Raw genomic sequence first — 22,910 nt, forward strand, 5'->3', positions numbered from 1 at the left:
AACAACATGTCTGATAAACGTCAGGCAACAGCACCTGCGTGTTGGTTAAGGGAAACTCAAATAAGAGTGAAAAAAGGTGCTAGTCTAGCTTAGTGCAAACAGTTCTTGTCCCATCAGCAGGGAGAGCAATAGGATCATGGTCTGTCGCCACAGAGGATCATCTTCAGTGCTGGAAGTCTGCTGTTTCTTGCACCCCCAGAGCAGTTTTTCCTTTGCGGCTGAATGCACCGTGCAATCACCAGAGACAAGGAAAGAAAAAGCCTGTCAGATGGGTTCTTAAATTAGATGGACAATGAATGATGAGCCTGTTCCAGTCGAGTGGAAGGGGACACACAGAACAAAGGGCCCTTGGGAAGGCAACAAGCAACTGAGCTGAAGCTTGGTTAAGGATAAACAGGGCTGTGTCAGAAATACCTTGAAAATGTACGATCAGCTCCTCAGGCAGTGCGAATCAGCTGATGATTTATTTACGTGTGCTGATTCACTTTTCATGCAGTACAAAGTGGCTGCTTCCAAATCTAAATTCCCTCGGCAGGATGACATGGAAGAGGGCAGACCAGCACGCAAGAGGGCCAGTGTGCTGCTTTGCTACTGTGTGCCTCAGTTTCCCCACGGGGCAATGGAGGTTGGTGGGGAATTTGGCCCAGAAAATAGGTCCTTGAGAAGCTCCCACACTGCTCCCAGATCTCAGGCTGCACATTCCAAATGAGAGAAGAAAAGCTTGCCCTGGTATTGGGGGAAGGGGATTAGTCAGAGGGAGATGATGACAGAAGTTCTGGCTTTCACTAATTAGAGGAGGACATGAGCTGATTCAGGGAGCATCTCCCACACTGCCCTGGGGAATGTTTTTCTGCAGTCACATTCTTCTGCTCTCTGGAGACCTAGGGACTTTCCAGGTAGCTTCAAATCACAGCCCTGTCAAGCAGAACCATGTCACATAACAGGCGACAGAAGATCTTCCCTTCGGGAGAAGCTGCAGGCTTGCCAGGAAGATAGGTATGTTTGGCACTGCACAAACCAGGCTATTACCTCGTCAGTCATGGGGCAAGTTCTGGGTCTTGAATTCAGCCAGAAGGCGGCTAGGAAGCAGAGCAGGAGACCAACACCTTTCACGAAAGGTTTCTCAGAACAGGTATCCAGAAACATACACCACCCTCTATCTCCCATCATTTGTGGTGGAAAACTTCCTCTCCTGGAGACTTTAGTGGAGGCTATGAGTATCTGCATAGGAACAAGACTTCAGATAATCTAGCATGGCGGAATAAAGTCCAGTGACTGAAAACGCAGACCAATTTAGAGCAGAAATAGGGCATAAAGGCAATTAACCACTGGATTTGTGGCTTCTGTATCACTTGATGTCTTTATTGGCCTTGAATGCTTCTCTAAGCAACCTAGTGCAGCTCAGCCACATATTGTGAGTTTGATACAGACGTCTGGAGATAAAATGATCTGGCTTGTCCTGTACAGGAGATCAGGCTAGAGAGTCTCTTCCGGATTGTAAAAGAAAAAAACTGGCACAACGAGACCTTAGTTTCAGTCATGGTCTTTGGATACAATTGTTTTACAAGTAAGAAATAATTGGCATTAATTCTGGTTTTGGTGGGAACATATCCTTTTGGAAATATTCAGATAAGGATTTTTCTTCAGCCTTTTGGCCTAGATGAGGTGCCTGGTTACCAAATATAGACATCTTCACAAGGATTTCAGTTCTGTTTGCGCTATATCAGAGGGGTGCTTTCCTCCAGCACCACAGCACTAAAAACAGTCTGGAGAAAATATAACCAGATAGATCCTTTGCTGGCTAAAGCATGAAGCAACAGACCCAACTGCCACTAGGGGCTTTCGGTTGGAGGTATTTTCTGTATATTATCTATATAATGAGACCCTTAAAGCTTTTCTGATTTGCCTTCTGGAAGATGAAATGCCCACATTGACACCAGCAAGTGCCATTCTCAGCTGACTTGCACAGGACTGAAATGGCCTGTTGAGTCATCTGCAATCAGCAATGCAGCCTTAAAGCTCTGAATGCTTGATACACTGCCATATAGCAATTTTCTCATGTGAAGAGAAGAGAGAACAGTCAGGCACCTCTTCCCCATTTTCTCTCTTTCTGCCAAATGAGTTTCTATTTTTTTTTTTTTTTTTACTGTTCCCTTAGAAACAGGCAGTTTAGCCCTTCCAGCCCTGCTGCTACTCTCTGTGCCATACAGCACGGCAGCAGTGCATGGCTCTGCCATTCTCCACTGCTCCCTGTGGTCTCTCTCCCTGCTCACATTAAATGAGCATGGCACGGACTCACGCTGCTCTTTGGTTGCATGCCTAGGAGGTAACAGGGAAGATGTTTACGGTAGACATGCTGCAGCAAGGGAGGTGGCACGCGAACCTCCATGCTGGGACCTCAGTTGGCAACCAATTATACAGCCGTGGTTGGCAAGCAGCAGCGGTTCCCCTGTGTTTGGACCCCTCTGCCTGTTCATCGGGGTGAGGTGTCGGGCTTTAAAGGCTGCACAGCGCGTGGTTCAGCTTCTCATCCCACTCACGCAAAGACGACGGTAACCCCAGCCCACTTCCAGCTCTAGACCAAACCCATGGTCTCATTAGAGCACTTCATTATAGAATGAAATCACCCAGCTTGCTGGAAACACACCAGCTCTTCCTGTCAGTTCCAGCAGCTTCTAGCCAATTTATTTCACAGAGCTTAGAAAAGCTGGAAAGGACTTAACCAATGGGATAAGCACATGGATCTCTCAATACCAGATTTTCTGTGTCAGAAAAGATTAAATGATCCGCAGAGACATGTGAACTAGAGAAAAGGTTCAGTGCACATCTGTGATTGGAATAAACCCAAAGTTGTTCAAATCTGAGTCTGAGCTGTGCCAGTTCTGTTTAAACCTGGGTCTCCAAAACACAGATTGGAGTGTGGAAGATAATAATTGCTATATGAATTCATACTGATTTGTCCTGTCAGCCCAGTTTCCACTAGGCCTCAGCAATGGCATCTGCAGCCTTGCTATAAAGACAGCCTTGCATTTGACAATGGGCCTTTTGGAGGCCCTTTTGTGCGCTGTAGCCACAAGCAGGGCACTTAAAAGGATTAGGAACACGAAAACCTTTTCATTCTCTCCTTCACTTTGGGCACTGCTTCCGAAATACTTTAAGACACCTGTGCTCCAGAGAAACTACCCACGTCTTCCTTTCTCAGCTCATTCACAACGGGAACAAAAATTTATATTGGGCACGTTCTCTGGTGCTATATTCGGCAGGTTTGATTGTGGGGAGGACTTCTCTTCAAGGATCAGACGGTCAATCTCGTATCTCCTTGTAGTTCTTATCCACTGTGGAAAATCGTATGAGGTGTATTTCGGGGGGCTTGGGCTTCCTGTCATCCCAGAGGTACTCTGGGGAAAGCACCTTGGAGGGTTTGTGGGAGAGGAAGTGCCTGTTGAGATGGCTTTCTTCCTGCCAGGCTGCCATGATCCCATTGGCTTTGTCTGCCAGGACGGTCATGTGGCAAGTCTTGGTGAACTCATAAACCTTCTTCACCAGCCCCCCAAACACAGCTCCTCCATAGTAGAAGTCTCCTTCTTCCTCAGGGATGTAGGCTGCTGAAGAGCTCCTCCTCTCATAAGGGAACTGGCTTCGAGGGACATTGAAATAGCCAGGGTGTATGGCTGCTACCATGTCACCCAAGGTCTCAGCCCCCCAGGGATTGTGGAACACCATGTCGATGTCCAGGCAGAAGAGGTAGTCCACCTCTTGATGGCTTGTCTCTGCTATGTGCTTGTTTATGTTCTCCATCCTGCGCATGGAGATCTCTTGCCAGCTGGTGTATTTCTTGATGGGGACAATGACGAGACTTCGGCCAGGTTGCAGCTGGACGCTGGGGATTGTCTCAGGGTTGTCAGTGAAGATGTAGTAGTTCACCCGATAGCCTTTCATGAAATGCTCCTCTGCTGACTCCAGGAAGCGGCCCACAAACCTTGTGTATCTGTTCAGACACAACACGTGAATAGTACAGCAGGGTCAAGGGTTGTGTGATGAATTATGGGAGGTATTTTAATGAATGCAGGGAGACAAGGGATGAAGAGTATTGCCTAGATATTGATGAAAGGATGCATACACTACACATGCAATAGGTAGAGTACAGCAGAGGATAAAGAACAAGTAAGTGTCTTCTCTTTGCTTTGGCCAATCAGCTACCTATCCACAGCTCCAGCTCACAAAGCATGGGCTAGTTCTCCAAAAAATACTGACTGTGCTTTAGGTATCTTGGGTGCTGAATCTGTTATCATGTAGGCTTATATGATCACAGACATGGCCCATGGCATAAATGTACCACAGAATGGGACAGATTGCAGCTCTGCTGAGGGCAAGAACAGTCAAAATAGTCTTTTCACAGAGGAAGTACATCAACCCAAGAACTATGCTTAATGAGTGGTTCACTCACTTTCCAATGGCAAAGGCTGTCACCCCTATGGTGAGATTCAGAGGCTCGTAGACACGGTCCAGAATTTCGGAGTTGAAGGTACCTTCCCAGATAATGGGGGCCAGCCATGGTGTGAGAGTCAGCACGTCCTGACGCCTGAAGGAAATGAAAGGGCATGTTAATGAAATGTAGCTGTTCCCTTTGGTTTCAAACCCAGTAATTGCAAAAGAGACACTGTGGAGGCAAATAGAAGAAGAGTGTGCGTATCACTATTAAACTGTTTATGAATGGCATTACATTCAGGTCTCTGTCCCTGCCCTCCTATTTAAGGTCACTGAGCATGGACATTTCTGCTTCTGCGATGAAATTCAGCACCGTTTAAGGAGTTAGCAAAAGCTCTAGGCTCCACTAAAATCTCATTTAAGTCCATAGGACTTGTCTGCTGAGGAGAGTTTAATGATCACTGAGCTCACAGAATAGGAGTCCATGTATATCTGCTATCAGTCTGATGCAGATTGCTACATATAGACATAAAATGCAAGTAATAATATGAAATCTACTATAAAAATACCTCATTGCCATTGTGTTATTAAAACATAGCTTGTGGCATGACAGTCTATTTCAACAATATTTATATATAGTTTTAACACATTCAGATATAATTTAAATTTTTATATAAGAGCCAGCATTCAAATGTGTAACAAAGTTATAGAAAATCCTTAATATCTCCTGTGTAGGTAGTGGAAATATTGAATATACATGCAGCAGAGTCCGATTATGCCTGACTGCAGCTATGCAATGCTATTTCAAATTTCTTCTGTGTTTTCAGGATCTCTGGATTTTCTTCCCTTTTTGTTTTTTTAAAGAAAATGTAATTTAGGATGCCTGTTTCACCCTAGCCTGCTCACATTCCCCCCAGACCATGATCCAGAGCACTCAGCTGATGAAATTTCACATGCACATCACCGGATCACGCTCAGAGGCTGAGCCCAGGGGAAGCCATCTCCCACCTGACACACTCCCAGGGCAATAATAGCACAAGAACATGATTCTCTTGATTCTCTCCTTTTTTACTCCAATATATACTAGCTGATTTGGCACATTATTATATTCCAGTAAGGAAAAAGAAATAGACAAGCATGCTCTGTCAAAAAGGGAAATCTGCAGTGTGGGTTTATTAACATTATGCATTAAAATAGCAGCTGTCGTAGAGGAGCTGCTACGGGTAAGAGTCAGGTCACAGGAGCTGGCTCACAGGAGACTGCGAACAAACACGAGCTGACAAGGAGCAGTTGCCTGAGACACTTCTTGGCTGCAGCTGCCTAAAATCTTCCATGGCTGTTTAAACTCACTGGTCTGACTGCTTCTCAGCCAGACTCATCTGTGTGAGTGCCTATAATTTGTTCCAGGGTAAGATCCAGCAGGTTAGCTGAAATAATTGTGAAGGTCATACAAGGACCTGCTTGATTTTGCCCTGAAATGGATTCAGAGCTCGCCCACAGCTGGTTACAGATATGATGCAAACCCAGAAGGCATTCCTCACTACCTTCCAGCTATTATATCTTCTAGCTCAAAAAAAGTCCCTGATGGCAACCAGGCAGACAGGCTGAGTATGTGCTAATTTGTTAACTGGGAATTTGCAGTAGGTATGTTAGCAAGTATGCAGTGATTAAACTCAATCTTACAGCAGCATAGACAGTTGTAGACATACCCATGCAACCAGGCCTTTCATGGAAAAAGGTACTGTTCAGTATATAGCAAGCTACTGAAATCATGAGTTCAGAGGACCCAAACTAAAGGCAACAGCTCTAACTTATAGGACTAAGAGCCAAAGGATGAAGAAACTAACAAAGAAACTTACTTTGGAGCCAGTGCTCTTGGCTGTGGATAAAATAATCTGCAACAAAGAACAAATATCCACTGAATAACAGATGAACAGGCCAGGAGGAGAGGAACAGCAGTTTAAAGGTCAAGAAAGAGAAGGGCAGCACTTACTGGGGGAAAAGCTGGATTGGCTTCTCTTCTCTATACTGGAGTTTCATGGAGCTGCATGATAGGGTGGAAAAAGAAAGGGCTGTAATGCATTTCTTAAAACAAGGACAGGGTTCAGCTTCAGGATCTGCTGTTGTACTGACAGCTGTCCGAGTTCTCGCTCCAGCTGCCACGCATACTGCTCTGCCTGGTACAGAGAGCAAGGCACTGCCTGTACGCTGCTTTAAGGGCTGCCAGACAAATCACTGTACTGAAGTAGCACACAGGACAGAACAGGGATAGAGAGATGCTGGCAGCTCTCAGAGTCTGTGGGTAATTCAGTGTTTAGGGGTCAGCCTCCTGGGAAGCACATGCTTGTTGGGACTGCTTGTAGTGGTCATGGACGCACCCCATTCCCTGCTCTACTGGAAGGCTGAACTACCTGCAATACCTCATACTTTAAACAGCATTGAGAGAAATACGCATCTTACTGGACACAATGTTTTTCAGTAGCTTGAAATAACCAGAAGTGCCTCTGTAAGAGATCATATTTTCTATTCAAACTTTTAAAAAGGATTAGTAGACTATGATAAAGAAGGGGAAAAGCTGTCTCTTATCATGTTATGGGCTGTAGTCCAATATGGCACTGAAGTCATTTAGGCCATATATCCTGCTCCTCCAAAGTGTAAATTATCTCTTATACAGCTTTAAGATTGCTTTTAGAACCCACACTAAGCTGATTATCCACATTAGTTTGCAACACACAGTAAAGCCAACTCTTAAAACCACAAGGTTTCTGGAGAAGCAGCCAGCTTTTTATTTTGTTCACAACAGGCCTCTGGTCCATGCCTCAAGTTTTACCATAATACAAATAAATACATAATGTGAGTGGAAAGCATGGATCATATATCACAGAAAAGATCCAGAATGAAGAGGCTGGGGGATCATTCCCAGCTCTGCCAGAACTCCCTATGAGATTCTTTATCTCACCTCTCCAACTTAAGTTTCTTCATCTAGTAAGCTGGGATACTTAAGCCACGTCTCAAAGCACAGTGAGATCCTGTACACGTGCATGTGTGTGTTTAGACCCTGATGATGAACTCAGGGTTAACCTGTAAGTCACAGCTTCTGTGATCCACAACAAACAAGGCCTCACTCGTGCTGTTCAAATACAGAGCTGTCCTGAAGGGCGAGCAGACCGAAGCAGAAAAGGTTGCATTATTACCATTCCATTCCAAAAGTGTGACTAATTATAGAGTCATCATTTTATAAAATAAAGAATAAATGACTACTTGTTTATAACTAGCTATGATGTTAAAAGGGTTACTCCCAACGGCTCCTGGTAACCTCAGTGAAACATGCTGTAAGATTGTTAGTGAACTGTAGCTCTTGTAACAGTGAGCTGTATTATTCATTATATGCAAAACAGGATACTTACAAGATTTTGGGGCAAGGAAGGTAATATGGGAGGTAGTGCGCTTTCCCGTTCCCAACTGTCATCCTGTAAATGATAGGAAAGAAACATTTAAGACTGGTAGTGTTGAAAGGTGTCTTCCTAGGATTTTCCAAGCTCTCCCCAGAATCCAGCACAGATTTTGAGAAGTAACTAACTGTTTCTCTACTTTACTGATTCACATGGGCATAGTGTATTCACCTTTTAACATAACATACTGCTGCTAAGGCATGAACGGGAAGCTCAAAATAAAAGGAGTCCAACAGCATCCAGCTCGAAACATAAGGACTAAGTATTATCATTTACATCAAATGGTCTATAAAATGTAGGTCTACATGTTTTCTAAATGTGTACACAAATGCAGACACACAAAGCAATGCTCAAAAAGGGCAAATATACAATATACACTGCTATGACATACTGATACTTCTCATGGCTTCAAATGCTGTATATATGTCCTTTTATTTAATTTGCATACCAGACAAATAGGCTGCATAGGCTTTTTTCCTCCCTTCAATCTTGATCACAATCTGCATGGACTTTTATACATAATCACTTAGCTACTGATGAAACGCAATCACCTACAATGTGGGATAACAGCAAATTACAGCATCAGAAATACAGTATAATTAGTAATGGTATAATAATTAATAGCAATATCTGATCTCAGATTCTTTTCAAACAACGCGTGAGCAGTGACTAGCTGAGTTTTCCCCAGAGAATTTGCAAGGTATGCTCTGCAGTCAGTGCTCTCAAAGCTACAAACGTCCTCAATGTTTGAAAGCTACAGACTTTCCCTAGTTACCTTGAAACAAGCTGGAACTGTTTGAAGAGACAGATAATCATCTCTTTCAGGCTCAAGCTGAAATGTGGCTGGACTTTCTGTACTCGAACAATTGTTTGAGAGCCAGATATGGAGTTAGCAACCTAATTTAGACACAATTGGTCTTTTTTTCCTTTCTCACATCTCTCCCTTTAAAGGCTTCTTCCTCTATTACTGCTACCTTATCTTTTATACTAATTACTTTCTTACAAGGTCTAACAGGGACTTCTCACAAAATGTACTGCCTATATTATTCTATCATTACAATTTTTTCTACAGTATTAGATGTAGCCAGAAAGTTCATGCTATAAATATGACCAAGCCTGCCAGCAAAGCTTACCAGATAAACACAGTAACGATAAACAGACAGACAAGGGATCCCACCACTTTCCTGGAAATCATGTCTTCCAGAGCGGAAGAAGGAAAGGCAATTTCTCACTCCCAGCAGCATTCAATCTACAAAGAAGAAAAAAAGCACAGGAAACTAGCTATAAATATCTCAGAAATGGATTATTTTATCGTGGGAGCACACAGTGCTACAAGCAGTTTCGTTTCACTCACTTTTCAATTCAGTCTTTCTGAGATCAGGAACCCGGAAGGGATGAGACTGTACAGGCCCAGCTGCTGATTTAGTCACCGAGGTTGTTCATGTAAAACACCTGACAGATCTGTTTCACAGATATCTAATCACAGTCGTAGGAGGGCTGGGAGCCTCTGATTTAATTCTAGTTCCTGTGAACGCCATTTATTGATCTAAAGCATACGCCCTTTTGCAGTTTAAGAAGTTCATCTGACCCAATCATGCCAGGTGCTAGACAGAGCAAATACAGCTACCGTTCTAGCTAATAAACACCAACTTCCACCAAACAGCAATTGCCAGAGACAGGTCCCACCAAATGTGTTTATAGTAGCAAGGCAAACTGCACTCCAATACAAGCAAAGTAACATTAGATGAGAATAACAACACATACTTCGCAACAATATTTCTGTAAGTCAGAAAAATTACTCCCCTGGCAACAGCCTGAAAAATCAGCTTCCCCCAACTCAGCTGTCTTACCTTAAGAGCTCAAATTAAATCCCTTTCTGTTCACAGGAAAGTAAAGGATCCCACAGTGTGGACCACGGCCACCTGTGACACACACAAAGCCTTTGCATACAGCCTCTGGGCGGGCTTGTGACAAGTACATTAATTATGTTACAGACTACATGCATTATTACCTCTAAGATTAAAGAGCTACTGTACTGCAGATAAGTCTTTTTTTAATGGGCGAGTTCTCTTCACCCTCACTGGCAGCCTCTGCATCCATATAAAGTGCCCTTCTGCAGAGCTTTCCAGACCTCTGCTGTAGATGCTAGCACAGTCATCAGTTACAGGAAACCACCTTCTAGCATGTGACTGGGGCCCAGGGGAAAAAAAAAAAAAAAAAAAAAAAAAAAAAAAAAAAAAAAAGAGAGAGAGAGAGAGAGAGAGAGAGACAGGAACAACAGGGCTGGTTATGAGAGTCCTATTTACAGCCAGGCAGCAGTGCTGATAGCAGAAGGAGGAACTGGCACTACAGGGTGCTTCACTTGGGGGAGGCTGGATCATGCTGCAAGCAGTGCTTGGGTTTCACCTGCCTGAAATGCTTGAGAAGATACTGGAGATCTCTTCTGTCCTGGGCCACGGTAAGACCTAAAACAGTGCTGATGAATCTGAAAAGTCACTGGTGAATTTTCCATTTTAATTTCCTGGTTTATAAGACAGGCAGCAAAAAGTCCTTTAAGTTGCTTTATTATCTCTTACAGAAATCCTCATGTGGTGCTTCTCATTTGCCTGCCAACTGATCTAATCAGCTTTCACCAAGAAACAGCACAAAATCCCACTTAAAAAAATTGGGGGGCAGGGAGGAAATCAAGGCATGCCACTGTTTAAAATCTTCAGATTCATGCTGAGCAGTTCTGGGCTCTTACCTGAGCTATCCCACGCTGCAGATCCACAAATACAAAAGGATTTGTAACCAGCCTTTCCCCTCTGACTGTTCTACGCTTTGACCAGCCTTATCTTATTCCTGTGCTAATTCTGTTATGAGAGCTGCTACACTGAAGTCAGAATTTTCTGACTGTGAAGGGTATCTGACCCCCTGTGCCTGATGCCTTTCAAAAACATCCTCTCACATCCTCCTCCAAAGCATAAATAAAAACAAGAAATGGTACCAGTCCTCAGACAGCCTCCCGGGAAGTCTCATTTCCTGCCTCCAACCATCCCCATGCACTCATCACCATGGCATAGAGAGACTGACATTGTGGAATTCAGGCGATGGGAAAGGACAGAGAATAAGGAACAGACAGAAAAAAGGAGACAAAAATTATCCTCAATCTGAATGGCTAAATTAACAAATAAAAAAAAAGATATGGGCATTCTGATTTAGTGCTGTTTCAGCTATTTGTATAGGCATTGTGTAACTTCATAACATGTATTTATGCAGTAAACATCTAATCCCTCAGGCAAAGTAATACACATATTTTAAAATACTATATCATTTGGAGCACAGCTGATGCATTGCCTCTTACCAGCACTTCTGCTGTTGCAAATCCGCAGGAACGCTGGAGTCAGCTGAGTTTAGCACGTCTCCTGCATCTCAAAACACCTCATTAACATTTACCATATTTGTCCTAAACTGATTTACAGTTTTAGTGCCCTTAATGAATGCAAACAAAAATGAAATAGATGCGGTTGCAGTTAACGACAGAATTTCCTAACAAAAAAAAAGGCTAAAACATTTTTTTATAGCCACTCAGGTTCCTCAAAGTTGTTCAGAGAGTTGTTTAAAAGATATATAGTTGAAAGCAGCTGTACTACTAGTAAATGAACTTGCACGACCTTTTAGAACAAAGCATTACATCATCTTCACATCCTGCCTGAGAAAGCATTCTGGATTGCAGATAAATCCCTCGTTTGTAGACCATTTCATGGAAAAAACTTTCTTTGCAGATCAAGTATTTCTAAAACTGCATTTCAGATTTCTAAAACGGAGGTAGTAAGCTGAGAGTACAGCATTGCTCGGAAGGTGAAGACAGAGACGATATCCATAGGAAGGACTTCATCTGTGCTGGGGAAAAAGTTTCCTTGCTCAACTCCACCATTAAACAGGCGGCCTTTAACTATCATAACCTGAAGCTGTGCCATGACACAGACACTTTCAACCTTGCCAGAGCTTTAAACATGAATTTTAGTCCAGATTCACTGCTGAGCTTCTAGCTCTTCAGTTTCTCACATTACAGCTAGCACCACAATGAGTTAACTTTACTCTTGCTGAGATCCAACTAGGAAGCACTGCACAGAGTCAACATTTCATTTACAGCACATTCGACAGAGTTTTCATATCAAGAGGCAAAATAATCTCCCTTTACCATTGAGCTTGTTCAGTGCAACAGGAAAAAAAAATATGCTGGACTAAATCTGTAAAACATCACTGATGTTACTACAAACATATCTGTTTACACCAACAATGAATTTGGTCATCAGCGTACATCCCAGAAATGCTGTTGCATGACTACTGTAATAGTAGCTGGAAGGGCATATGCTTTTGATTTGTCTAGGCTAATATTCTTCAGGCATAAAAAATGAGTAAATAAAAAACAAGAGAAAAAAAGAACACAGAAAGCTTGAACAAAACTAATAATGTTTTTTGAGGTTCTGGAAGTAAGCTCCAGTGTGGGAAATCATGGCATTTTCAAACTGGATGAAAGAATAAAGGTGGCACACCAAAGAATTTTCAAGGAATTTTCGAATGATGTAATTGACTTGTTTTAACAAAAATACTGATGTTCTCAGAAAGGTGCTTGGGATAATCCTAATTACTGAGTAGCAGTTTATTGCAGTGCCATGGAAATTTTGCCAGTCAGAATAACCATACTTAACCCGGCCACAGGCTCAACTCATGTACACCTTTTCTCTGACAACCAGTACTATATGAAAAATTCAGCAATACACAACACAGATTATCCTGCCTACAATGGCAATTTCCTCTTAAGGTTCATAAATTGGTGATCATGAGAAAGAAGTTTAAGTATTCTCAGAACAGAATTCGCCAAGACATGTCCACAGACTATTTACTTACATTCCTCAATTACTCCAGCAAATATACAATATGATCATTTTTTCTTTGTTAGGAGTACATTTATTTGTAGAACAGAGAGACATTAGCAAGATTTGACTGATCTCATGTATAGAGCTGCTTTATCTTCTGAATGGATTGTTTCCACCAATCTTCCCAGCGCTGAGTTGTCATCAGCTGAGCTGTACTTTCTTCCTTGATCTGGGCAAACTGCTGCTCAAGTTTACATTTGTATTTCTGTACAAACAACCAAAAAAAGGGGAGGGGAGGGGAAGGGTGGTAATGAGGTATAGTTTTATTTTGCCTAAATCCAGGTCCTGGTCCACTGTGTCAGATGACTGTATGCAGGCCACTTACTTTCTGCCTTTGACAGTAGAACTATATGAGCAATGAACTATTTATTGCCTTCCCTCTGCATGCCTTTTAAAGGCTTCCAAAACAAAATTATCATTAATATTTAAATTCTGCTAAAAATGTAAGATCTTCATCTCACTTCTAATAGCTCATAAGATTAAAGAGCTACCTTCTCTAGAGAAGGGAAAGGAAGGCACGCATATTGAATATACACGGAAAGAACGCTTGTTCTCCCCAGGACTTCCTAAGCTAGTGACATGAACTGAACTATTACAAAGCTGCCAAAAGGTATTGCACCTGAAGAGAAAGTTGTGGACTACCGTAAAAGCCTCTAGGCCACATTATTAGAGTCCACGGTCCAAAAAGTAAAACACTCTACTTTTACATTAAGTAATGCAAAAATGTAGTGTATATTCAGGAAAATATTTTTATGTCATGTATTTACTATATCACACAATGCTGACAAACACTATTCTATCTTCACTTCAAAACTGTACTGTAAACTAGGTGCATAAGTACAACTAGACACATAAAACTCATGCAAATGTATAGCTTTGGTAGCATTTGCCATTGTTAACAGTATATGTTACATTTCCTACTCAAAATATTTTTTTAAAATGAATTCAGTTCACTGGGAGTACAATTACTTCCAGGACAGATGCAGAAAGACCAATCATTTATTCCCATATGATTTAACAAAAGAATGCTATCCTAACTGCTGAACGCTACTGTTTGCTGAGCTATAATCACTGCAAGCCAGAGTCTTAGAGTAGTCTAGAATTCTTCTAGCGGGCTTAGTGAACAAAGAGTGATCATTTTTATGGTGGGAACAATGATCTGAGATAGTTCAAAATTAAAGGTAGGTGTGAAATGTCTTACAGCTCTTCACCTTTTACGAAAAATAAGCCTTTATTAGCCTGTATTGAAATGACATTGTGGAAATAGGGTATCAGCAGCTGCTTTTTGAACTGTGGTGCTGCTGAAAGGCATTAAGCATCCTGTTTCTGATCCATGCCTTCGTCCATGCCTCTCTGCTGAAACAATTTCTTATTGCAATGTACCTGAATGGGAGGGCTCACCAAGAGACCAACTCTGTCCACCTTTGACAACATCACAAAGAAATGGACATGAGAGAGGATTTCTACTACAGTGAATATGGCTTTAAGATCTGAAAACACTGGGTACACAAAACTTATACACATCTATACTTTCTTCTATAAAAACCACCACCACCACCTGCCTCTTACAAGCGGTCCTTTCCCGCAGACCAACCTCATATACTGCATCTCTTGCTTCTATTACTGCTACGTGGCCCAGTGTAGTCTTAGCTGTTGTCACAGAGGCAGTTTCCCTGCAAAGAGTATAGTCTGGATTGTCTGTAAGAGTAGTCGTTGGTATTCCTGGCCAAGTCCTTGAGAACAGAACAAAACAAACAAAACTGAAAAGAGACTGGAATAGAAGACAGCAGATCACACGAGTTTATGCTAATTGTACTTAAAGTGCAAAAGATTAAACAGGTTTTTAAGTCTCCTTATTTAGAACAACTACCCTTGATTTAAAATCTCAGGAACTCTGCATAGTAAATAGAATCCATATCTTCTGAGTGAAAACATGCAGTACTTTTATAGATTTTAAAGTGCTGGGAGATAAATAGTGGTAAGCAAAGTGGTATGGCAATAAAAAACATTTATTGCATTACGATAGAATACACAATTCACTTTTATTTATTTCAGTCCATTGCTGTTCCTTCTTTAAAATCATTATCTAGCCAAACTGCCCTGTAACTAGTCAAATGACATCGCTAATGATAAGCATAGTATTCAACAATTTCAACAAGTGGAGCAGAAAACTATGAGAACAGTGTCTAAGATCAGTTCGGAGCACAAAAATTACATAGGATGGTGTTCAGTATCTTCAAATGTTACCTGCTCCCACGTTCAATCAATTGTTCAACTTCACAGGTTTCTAGAGAAAGCCCAGCTTGCTTACGACGGATTAGGGTGGATATCTTCTCTCTTGGCATTCCAATTTCTGGGATACAGTAGAAGACAGACTTAGCAGCAGCAGGACAATGGCAATCATACCATTGTTTTGAAGAAGCTATACTATATGCAGCTTGATGCTTTTCACTTCTAAGAAATAGCTTTGCATGCATGATTATGCTTGAGCAGAGGGGTTGGACCAGGCAGACTCCAGAGGTCCCTTCCAATTTCAAATATTCTATGATCACGCAAATCTTACCATTTAAAGTATTACAGCATACAAAAATCTCCTTTTCCTATTTGTACTTATAAAAGCGCATCTTTCTCCAGCTAGCTTTAGACTTGGGTTAATTGAATTTTGCTCTACCATGTGACAGGACTGAGATACTAAAATAGTTATAGCAGCAAGTTCTTTCCTAACTCACATAATAGGAAGCATGACAGAGGCCAGGTTCCCAGATGCTTTGGGATAGTAGGAATTTAACAAGCAGTTCTCAGCAGGTGGCTCCAATGCGAGCAGACATTGATTTATATGATACGTGGCAAGATTTTGACCTGTCCTCAGAGTAGCTTAGAATATGAAAGACAAACCACCACTGCTCCCTGGCACCTGGCTGTGCCTTCTCTGCTGTATCTCTACTGATTAAGAATAAAACTAGGCTGCAGGGTCAGTTTGGGAAGAGGAGACCATTCCTTTACATTGTTCTTAAAAACTTGATCAGAAACCAGAAGCTCTTTTTATTCAATAGTATAAGCAAACACAGTAACATTCATGCAAATTTATCAGTACTTTTTATGAAACTTAAATTGCATAGAATTGTAATAGAAACCTGAAAAACGATCGTTTAAAAAAAATCAACTCAGTAAGTGATACCATTAAATCTTGCCAATTATTCAGTAGTAAGCATATGACTAAGAAAAACAATTAGCATGGATGCTTATGGTAGAAATTACACAAAATCTTGGAATAATCTGAGCATTTCCCTTTTTATGGGGAGTCTGCTGGTATCTTTGAGAAGGAAGTTCAGGTCTGAGCAAGCAACCTCATCTTAACTTACTTGCTAGTTCTACATCATCAATAGTGATACTTTCATCTAATTCCAGAAGCAGCTTTTCAGTGAAGGCAGCTAGCGCGGAAACAAAGTTCTGAGCGCACTCAGCAGCACAGGCCTGTTGGGAAATTGGATACAAGAGAGAGGAATTAATTCCTTTTATAGTTTACCTCCTCTCCTTTTAGATTACTTCTGAAAGAACTACACAGCTGTCCAATTTTGACTTTTTGCAGCAGCTACAAATCAACACATATAATGGTTTAAGTGGCAAATAAAAGGCTCTAAGTGTCCCTTGGCGATGTTCTCAACACTACTAGATTAAAGTATAAAAAGCTATAGAAGTGCTGTGTGTAGTTGCCAAGTAATTGTATATTTGGGTTAAGCACCTAAACGTGACGGAGACAGCTATCTGTAAATATTTGTTTCTGCCCAAAGCAAAGGCCATTTGGGAATTCAGATGCTTTGGGTGGAAGTGCTTTGGCCAGGTATTATTCTACAAAAGGCTATGTAGGTGCGTAGAGCTAAGAGGAGAAAGAGACATTATTTAAGTATTAAAAAAAAATATATATATATACACATATATATATATACACACACACACATATACACATATATATATATACACACACACATATACATATATATATACACACACACACACATATATACACACACACACACATATATACACACACACACACATATATACACACACACACACATATATACACACACACACACATATATACACACACACACATATATACACACACACACACATATATACACACACACACACATATATATATATATATATATATACATACACACACACACATATATACACATATACATATATATTCTGCACACAGTATAGAGTTTTGAGCAAGTGCCCTGAGAGAAGTAAACTGAAAGAGCTTTCATGTTGGGTAACTGACCTTTAATAACCCTAGAGCACAGAGCAGGAAAATAGTTTGATTCCTGAATCTCTCCTGGAAAATTCTGCTTATTCCAGTTCTTAATATTATATAGAGAAACGTCAGTTACTTGCACTAACAAGATGCTCACAGAGAAAGACCCTCCCAGGTATCTGTCTTCCACAATTAAAATAACTAACCAGAGGATGTCACTATTCCTCCAAATTTAGTCTCACGCAGTAATTATACTATTAAGAGACAATGTCTCTTCTTCAGTATGCTCTATGAACATTACAAAAGATTAGTTAGTTCCACAATAAATCTGTGAACTTGTACATGTACATATGCATTTATGCATATACTGATCTCATATTGGTAACATAAACTCAGAGTTAAAAGATACTGTGTAACAGGATTTCTTAAAACTGAAAACATTTTCTATTTTACTTTTGATTGGGAGGAGAAATGCATCCGAGATCTACTCTCTTTTCCAAGTACAAGAACTAACAAGTTCATATTAAGCAATAGCTTTATAATTACCTGCATCGTCTGTGTATTGAGATGAACAGCATCAGCTTGGTCTTTTTGCCTTTTTATTTCCTTTTCACACAAAGCTTCCAACTGAAGTAAGTTGTCTGGATGTCCCAGAGAAGGACGTAATTGATTTGTGTGCGCAGCCTTTAAGAAAACACATAGGTAAGAAGTACTTTATGTAAGGAACGTGCAACTGAATCATAGTGAGAAAAAAGTAAAAACAAGCATTTTATATAGAAGTATTCAGAAAGAACTTGGTGTATTCCTTGGCGGACTAGAGATAAACCTTGCAGTGCAGTATATACTAAATTGCATAAGTGCCTATTGAAGAACAGAGCCTCTGATCTCACCTTGGTTTTTATTTTCAAATCATCACAAGTAATAATCTCTCTTACCAAATGGTAAAGATGATATTTATTATATCTGTATTTTTCCCTGAATTTAAGTTCAGAGGGACAAAATCTAAAAACTGTACCCTACAATGTTTTCTGCACAATCTATTTTATGACTCTTACCAGAACTGATAGGATATACTCCTTTTTAAAAGGTAGTAAAGCTGTAATAATGTTTCATTTTCTATATGTAATAGAACCTACAAGGGAGTGCACCTATATAGTATGCTCTGTGTAGCCATACCACAAACAATGTTACAGCCCTTAAAGAATCTACAGTCTAATTATAAAAATGATAGAGTTGTACAAGATAACAGAGAGAAAGCCCAGTGCTAGAAGCAGTGAGAATGAGTACTGGAGCTACTAGAAATATAAAGCTTCCAGTAGAACTACACAGACTAACTGCAAACACAAATCTGTGGCTAGCTCAGCAGTGAGTGATTAAGCAAACAGTGAAATTAATAAAATGAAATTTTATAATACTGATGCATTTAGGATACCTTATACTCCAAGGATTCCAGTATGTCCATAATACATACCTTTATACTCTCCCAGTCTTCCAGCTGTTTATTGAAGAGGTGCCGAATCTGATCAGTGGAACAGCTGAGCTTCTGCTTGTGCTCTTTTAAAAGACTATCAACTGCCAACTGTGAGACATAAGGGAGTTCCTCTTCAAACAACTTCAGTTGATCCCGAAATTCTTTTTGGAAAAGGCAGAGATGTTCATGTGACACAGAAGTACTCATTGTAAGGAAACAAAACTCAGTCTGGCTCAATGCACACTGTAATGATCAAACAAGCTGAAATTTTCCCTCACAAAGATTCTGGCCCTACCATTTCTTTTCCTATGTCTAATGCTTGGAAAACATACAAGTGTCAAAAGATGTGACACTGTACAGGCTTTCAGTTTAGTCAAGGGTCCTTCTGCCATGCTCTTTGTAGCTGATAATATACAAGTTAGAGGTTCTTGGCCAAATTTCCCATACAATCAACAGGAGTTTTGCCACTGAGCATGACACATAATCCTCATCATTGCAATTTTCAGTCATGTATACACAGGAAATTAAAAGACTTAGCTCTGGGAATTTACCTATTAGACAGGAATTATAGTAGTCATCTGTCTGACTTCGGTATGACAATAGTTTCTGTCTCAGCCGTTCGGCACAGTGTTCAAACGTCTCTGGCAGATCTTCAGGAATTGTGATTTGATGCTTATCTTTTCGGTAGAACTCCTTTGGAAGGTAAAGATAAAAACAGAAAAGGGTTGGTAACACATCCAGACAAGTCACATCTAGGCATATAACAGTAGGAGGGATGTTTAAGGCTGTCAACCACTCTCTTACTTAAGACCGCTGTTGTGATCCTTGCCCTGTGCCCTATCAGCAGCTTTAATCTTAGTGCCTATTTGCTCCTTGAATGAGTACTGGTTTTTGAGATTGCAGTGCAGCTTAATTACCAACTCTGAAAAGATACTATCAGTCCTCTTCCCATTGTATTGCTTTTAGCTTTGGTGATATGTATTTAAATATTAGTTATTAAGATTATACTGTAATCTAGCAAGTCCTAATATATAACAGCTTGATTATCGATGCTTACAACAACAGTTCAGTACATCTGTGAATATTTGGAAAGTCTGTTGAAAGGTAGGCACATGTCACTCCTCCATGCTGTCTCAGTCTGACATTTTCTTTTGATGCCATTAGAATGAATAATGTAGGAACTCTCTTGGCTTTGCAGCCTTTCTACGATACAACTAAATATGGATGTCTACGCTTGTCCACATACATAATGTTGCCTGAGACTCTAAAATGCTTATTTAATAAAGAACCCTGTGATTAAAAATACACTGTGTCAAATATTATTGAAAAATTAAATGGACATGAAGAAAGGAAAATTTTGGAAGGCCATCCAAACATTGTAACAGAAGCAAATTAGTTAGCTGCCACAGGAGTAGATCTCTGACAGCAGAAGTGACTGAAGAACTTTGAGTTTTCTTACCTCAGCAAGACAGAGCAAGCTGTCATTACCCGCCCAGAGAATACTGTAAATAATCCCTTTAAAAGTACTGAAAACAAGCAAAATGAAAGAGACAATCACACTGTAAGAAGATCATACTAGCAATATTTACTATTTTTCAAACACTTTGTTCAGGTTTATTTTAATACATATTTTCCAGAATATGCAAACAAATGTTCAGAGTGTATAAGAACCTTCATCTCCCCTAGCAGAGATTTCTCTTCAGAGGAAGAAGACTCTGAGCTATTGTAAAATGTTTACTAGAGAATGCTTTCAGGCCACTGGGGCAAAAAGGCAATCTTGGCCAAGTTCCTGTGCTGAAAATTCACATTAGGAGTTTACCCTGCATTTTAGATAAACCAAAAATATTTGAAGGTGTGTCTAGTTGCTTATTGGAAATATTTTGAAACACAACATTGAACCGAATTCCCAAGTATTTAAACATCTTGGGCATTCATCACAACGGATTTGCATGGCACCTATGAAATACCTGAATTCTGTACAGTATAACTGCACACATCAGGCAAGAATAAGTAAGTGTTCTTAGAGAAGAGAAAAGAACCATTTAAAAATCATTTCCTAAATAGTCTGGTCCTAGTTGAGCCTTGTATTCATGCGCTCAGTATTACATGTATAAGTACAAAATTTATCAACCTTTTAATAGATGAAAATAATTAAAAGACTATTTTACATTTTCCGGCCCTTTTTTAGTAAATGTACAAAACTGTAATATTCCAGTGAGTCCACCCATTGCAGATATTGAACAGAATAAAAAGGATGAAATTTTCATTTATTTTAAATATGCTGCAAAATGAGCTAGTCTGTAAATACTTTCATGATAAATGTCAAGATTACACACCTCAAAAATTTAATACTGATCTATGTAGTTCACCATTATAAATAACTAAATAAATACAGAAATAATTATTTATCTATCTAACTGATGAATTTTTGTTTCAGTAAATAAACAAGGCTTACTTAGATTCTGGAGGCTTCTCTCCAAATATATAGAATCTCTTGTCATTGCGACCTGGTTTGCTGTATTTCTGTATGCTAAGAAGGCAAAACATAAATTTGAAACTATTCCCTGGCCAGTTATTTCAGCTAGTCGGTCATATGATGGACGTGAAATTGAAGTAAAATTGGTAAAAATGTAATTCTGAAACAAATATTACATGAAAATAATTTTTGATAGAAATTTTTCTAAGGAGTCTCTCTTCAATGGCTCTTTAAGACTTTTTTGCTGTTTTCAGTATTACAGTAGCCCATTTCATCTATCTATGAAACAAGTTGAAGACATTTTGTTTAGACACCAGGCCTGAAAATTAAGTCATACTGGCTTGAAGTGGGGTTAGTCTACATTTCAACACTTTCACAATACAAAACAACAGCAGATGAAAGAGAAAAATGTTTTTTCTGACAAAATCTGAATAAAATGCAGAGCTGATCATGAAGATGTAAACAGGGAAGAGATCCCAAATGATAAGCACAGATAGAAAATAGGCTAATACGAAAAAGCATTGAGAATTTTTCAAAGAGCAGGCAGAGCTGAGAAACTTCTGCATAGGAATAAGGTAAGTGGAATTTCTCTTTCATGGGTCTTACCTTCCTGTTGATAACTTTTGATTAAATGATGACGGCTTTTTGGTGCTCAGAGCTAGGTAATTGTAAGCAGCATTCCAGGAACCTTCATCAGGCACATTTAAGTGAGAATTCTTCTTTGATGTGGAAAGAATTGCTTTATATTTAATAAGGGAAGAGGAAGAAAACTGAAAAAATGCCAACTAAAAGTCTTTTTTTCTACATTTATATAGCTTGTGTTCTCATTTCTATAATGCTTCCTTACAACATTAAGGGGGACAGCTGTAGGAACGATAATTTCTGGCAGACGGAGCTGGAGGAATCCAGCAGTGGCAACAGGGATAAAGGCTGTGAACTGGGGCATGAAGAATAGGACTGTGACAGAGAGCACATGGTAAGTGGCAGGGGCTTAAAACAAGACTAAGGCAGGGAATTAGAGAACAAGTAGGCCACATTCAGAGTCGTGGATGTAAAGGGGCTTTAGAATGGGGAGAAGATAGAGGATATTTTTGGAAGTGGCTGGGGGATTCAGACTCTAGGTAAGGGAGATGAGGGAATGGGAACACCAGGGAGGGAGCAGTTGGGATTACCACTGCATGCCACCTTTGGGTCAGTGATAACACACTGCTAGAAATTCCTCCAAACCTCTGCATATTTTCATGACTTCTCTTCCCATTCTTTCCCCTCCAACACTTTTTCCTTTCGCTATTACAAATACAGGTGCACTTCATTCTAAAATTATTACTTCAGTCTGCAGCTTTCATGGTTAAGAGTCAGAGATCATCTTGATCATCGCAAAACAAAGATAACCAAGAAAAAAGTTAGGATGAACAACCCCCTTGGAGCTAGCATGTAAGCTACAAGCAGAAGATGACACTGGCCTGGGGCAAGCTTGACTTGCGCAATGACACACTAAGAGTCACAATTTAGAGGAATATAACATATTGAAAGAACTGCTGACACACCTAGTCCTAATGAATTTGAGCGATCATTTCTCTCCGGATTCGAGACTGAAGATTTCCTGGATGGCTGAATTCTGAAACAAAAGTGGCTTTTGAATACCTTGCTACAAGTTCTCTATCCCTACAATGTGCTAAGTGAAGCTCAATATCTGTGATAATGTTCACCTGACAGAATTACATTTTACAATTGACTGCGTAAATGTAGGTACCTTTACAGGTGTAATTAATGGCTTAACTGGAACTGAGGTGTTTCTACAAGCACAATGTGCATTAAAATATTTATTTGCAAGTTACACACTTGTCTTACTGTTTGTTATGCGCTTTGTATGTTCATTCACATACATTTAGCA

The 22,910-nt window shown here is 40.1% G+C and overlaps 2 protein-coding genes and 1 long non-coding RNA gene across 13 annotated transcripts in view; 1 reads left to right on the top strand and 2 right to left on the bottom strand.

The window, feature by feature from the left end:
- Positions 1–1,341: 1,341 nt before the first annotated feature.
- LOC112979913 (globoside alpha-1,3-N-acetylgalactosaminyltransferase 1) lies at positions 1,342–12,616 on the bottom strand. 9 transcript variants are annotated; one of them, XM_064523826.1, is made up of 9 exons: positions 9,731–10,086; positions 9,235–9,405; positions 9,014–9,129; positions 8,329–8,431; positions 7,836–7,898; positions 6,422–6,472; positions 6,288–6,323; positions 4,448–4,582; positions 1,342–3,988 (listed from the first exon to the last, which is right to left on the bottom strand). In XM_064523826.1, the coding sequence occupies exons 5-9, from the start codon at positions 7,895–7,897 to the stop codon at positions 3,304–3,306; spliced, it is 969 nt and encodes a 322-aa protein (XP_064379896.1). In that variant the 5' UTR covers position 7,898; positions 8,329–8,431; positions 9,014–9,129; positions 9,235–9,405; positions 9,731–10,086; the 3' UTR covers positions 1,342–3,303. The 9 variants fall into 9 exon arrangements, with proteins under 9 accessions (XP_064379896.1, XP_064379891.1, XP_064379890.1 ...); XM_064523821.1 differs by lacking the exon at positions 8,329–8,431 and having other exon boundaries at positions 9,235–9,341; positions 9,731–9,802; positions 9,892–10,085; XM_064523820.1 differs by lacking the exon at positions 8,329–8,431 and having other exon boundaries at positions 9,731–9,802; positions 9,892–10,085.
- Positions 10,134–22,853, top strand: LOC135330385 (uncharacterized). Of its 2 annotated transcripts, none has more exons than XR_010392395.1 (3): positions 10,134–10,338; positions 21,832–21,992; positions 22,319–22,853. It is a non-coding gene; the product is annotated as an uncharacterized LOC135330385 (long non-coding RNA). The 2 variants fall into 2 exon arrangements; XR_010392394.1 differs by having other exon boundaries at positions 21,873–21,992.
- The window catches only part of CCDC180 (coiled-coil domain containing 180), a 28,742-nt gene continuing 18,583 nt past the window's right edge, over positions 12,752–22,910 (bottom strand). For both annotated transcript variants that reach the window (XM_064523813.1, XM_064523812.1), the window contains exons 27-37: positions 22,564–22,634; positions 21,623–21,755; positions 20,996–21,070; positions 20,000–20,066; positions 19,092–19,233; positions 18,541–18,701; positions 17,616–17,753; positions 16,165–16,276; positions 15,050–15,155; positions 14,397–14,535; positions 12,752–13,007 (exon numbers count right to left, since the gene is read on the bottom strand). In XM_064523813.1, coding sequence (XP_064379883.1) covers positions 12,876–13,007; positions 14,397–14,535; positions 15,050–15,155; positions 16,165–16,276; positions 17,616–17,753; positions 18,541–18,701; positions 19,092–19,233; positions 20,000–20,066; positions 20,996–21,070; positions 21,623–21,755; positions 22,564–22,634 — 1,276 coding nt within the window. In that variant the 3' untranslated portion in view covers positions 12,752–12,875. The remainder of the gene's footprint in view (positions 13,008–14,396; positions 14,536–15,049; positions 15,156–16,164; positions 16,277–17,615; positions 17,754–18,540; positions 18,702–19,091; positions 19,234–19,999; positions 20,067–20,995; positions 21,071–21,622; positions 21,756–22,563; positions 22,635–22,910) is intronic.

The sequence above is a fragment of the Dromaius novaehollandiae genome, chromosome 20 (genome assembly GCF_036370855.1).
Source record: "Dromaius novaehollandiae isolate bDroNov1 chromosome 20, bDroNov1.hap1, whole genome shotgun sequence".
Taxonomy (NCBI): domain Eukaryota; kingdom Metazoa; phylum Chordata; class Aves; order Casuariiformes; family Dromaiidae; genus Dromaius; species Dromaius novaehollandiae.

Excerpts from the sequence above, each read along its gene's own strand:
- LOC112979913 (XM_064523825.1), bottom strand. The coding sequence starts at position 9,075 with ATGATTTCCAGGAAAGTGGTGGGATCCCTTGTCTGTCTGTTTATCGTT. Across the intron at positions 6,473-7,835 it reads CTTCCTTGCCCCAAAATCTT|CTCCATGAAACTCCAGTATA; the intron begins GTAAGTATCCTG and ends CCTATCATGCAG. Across the intron at positions 3,989-4,447 it reads ACAGCCTTTGCCATTGGAAA|ATACACAAGGTTTGTGGGCC; the intron begins GTGAGTGAACCA and ends GTGTCTGAACAG.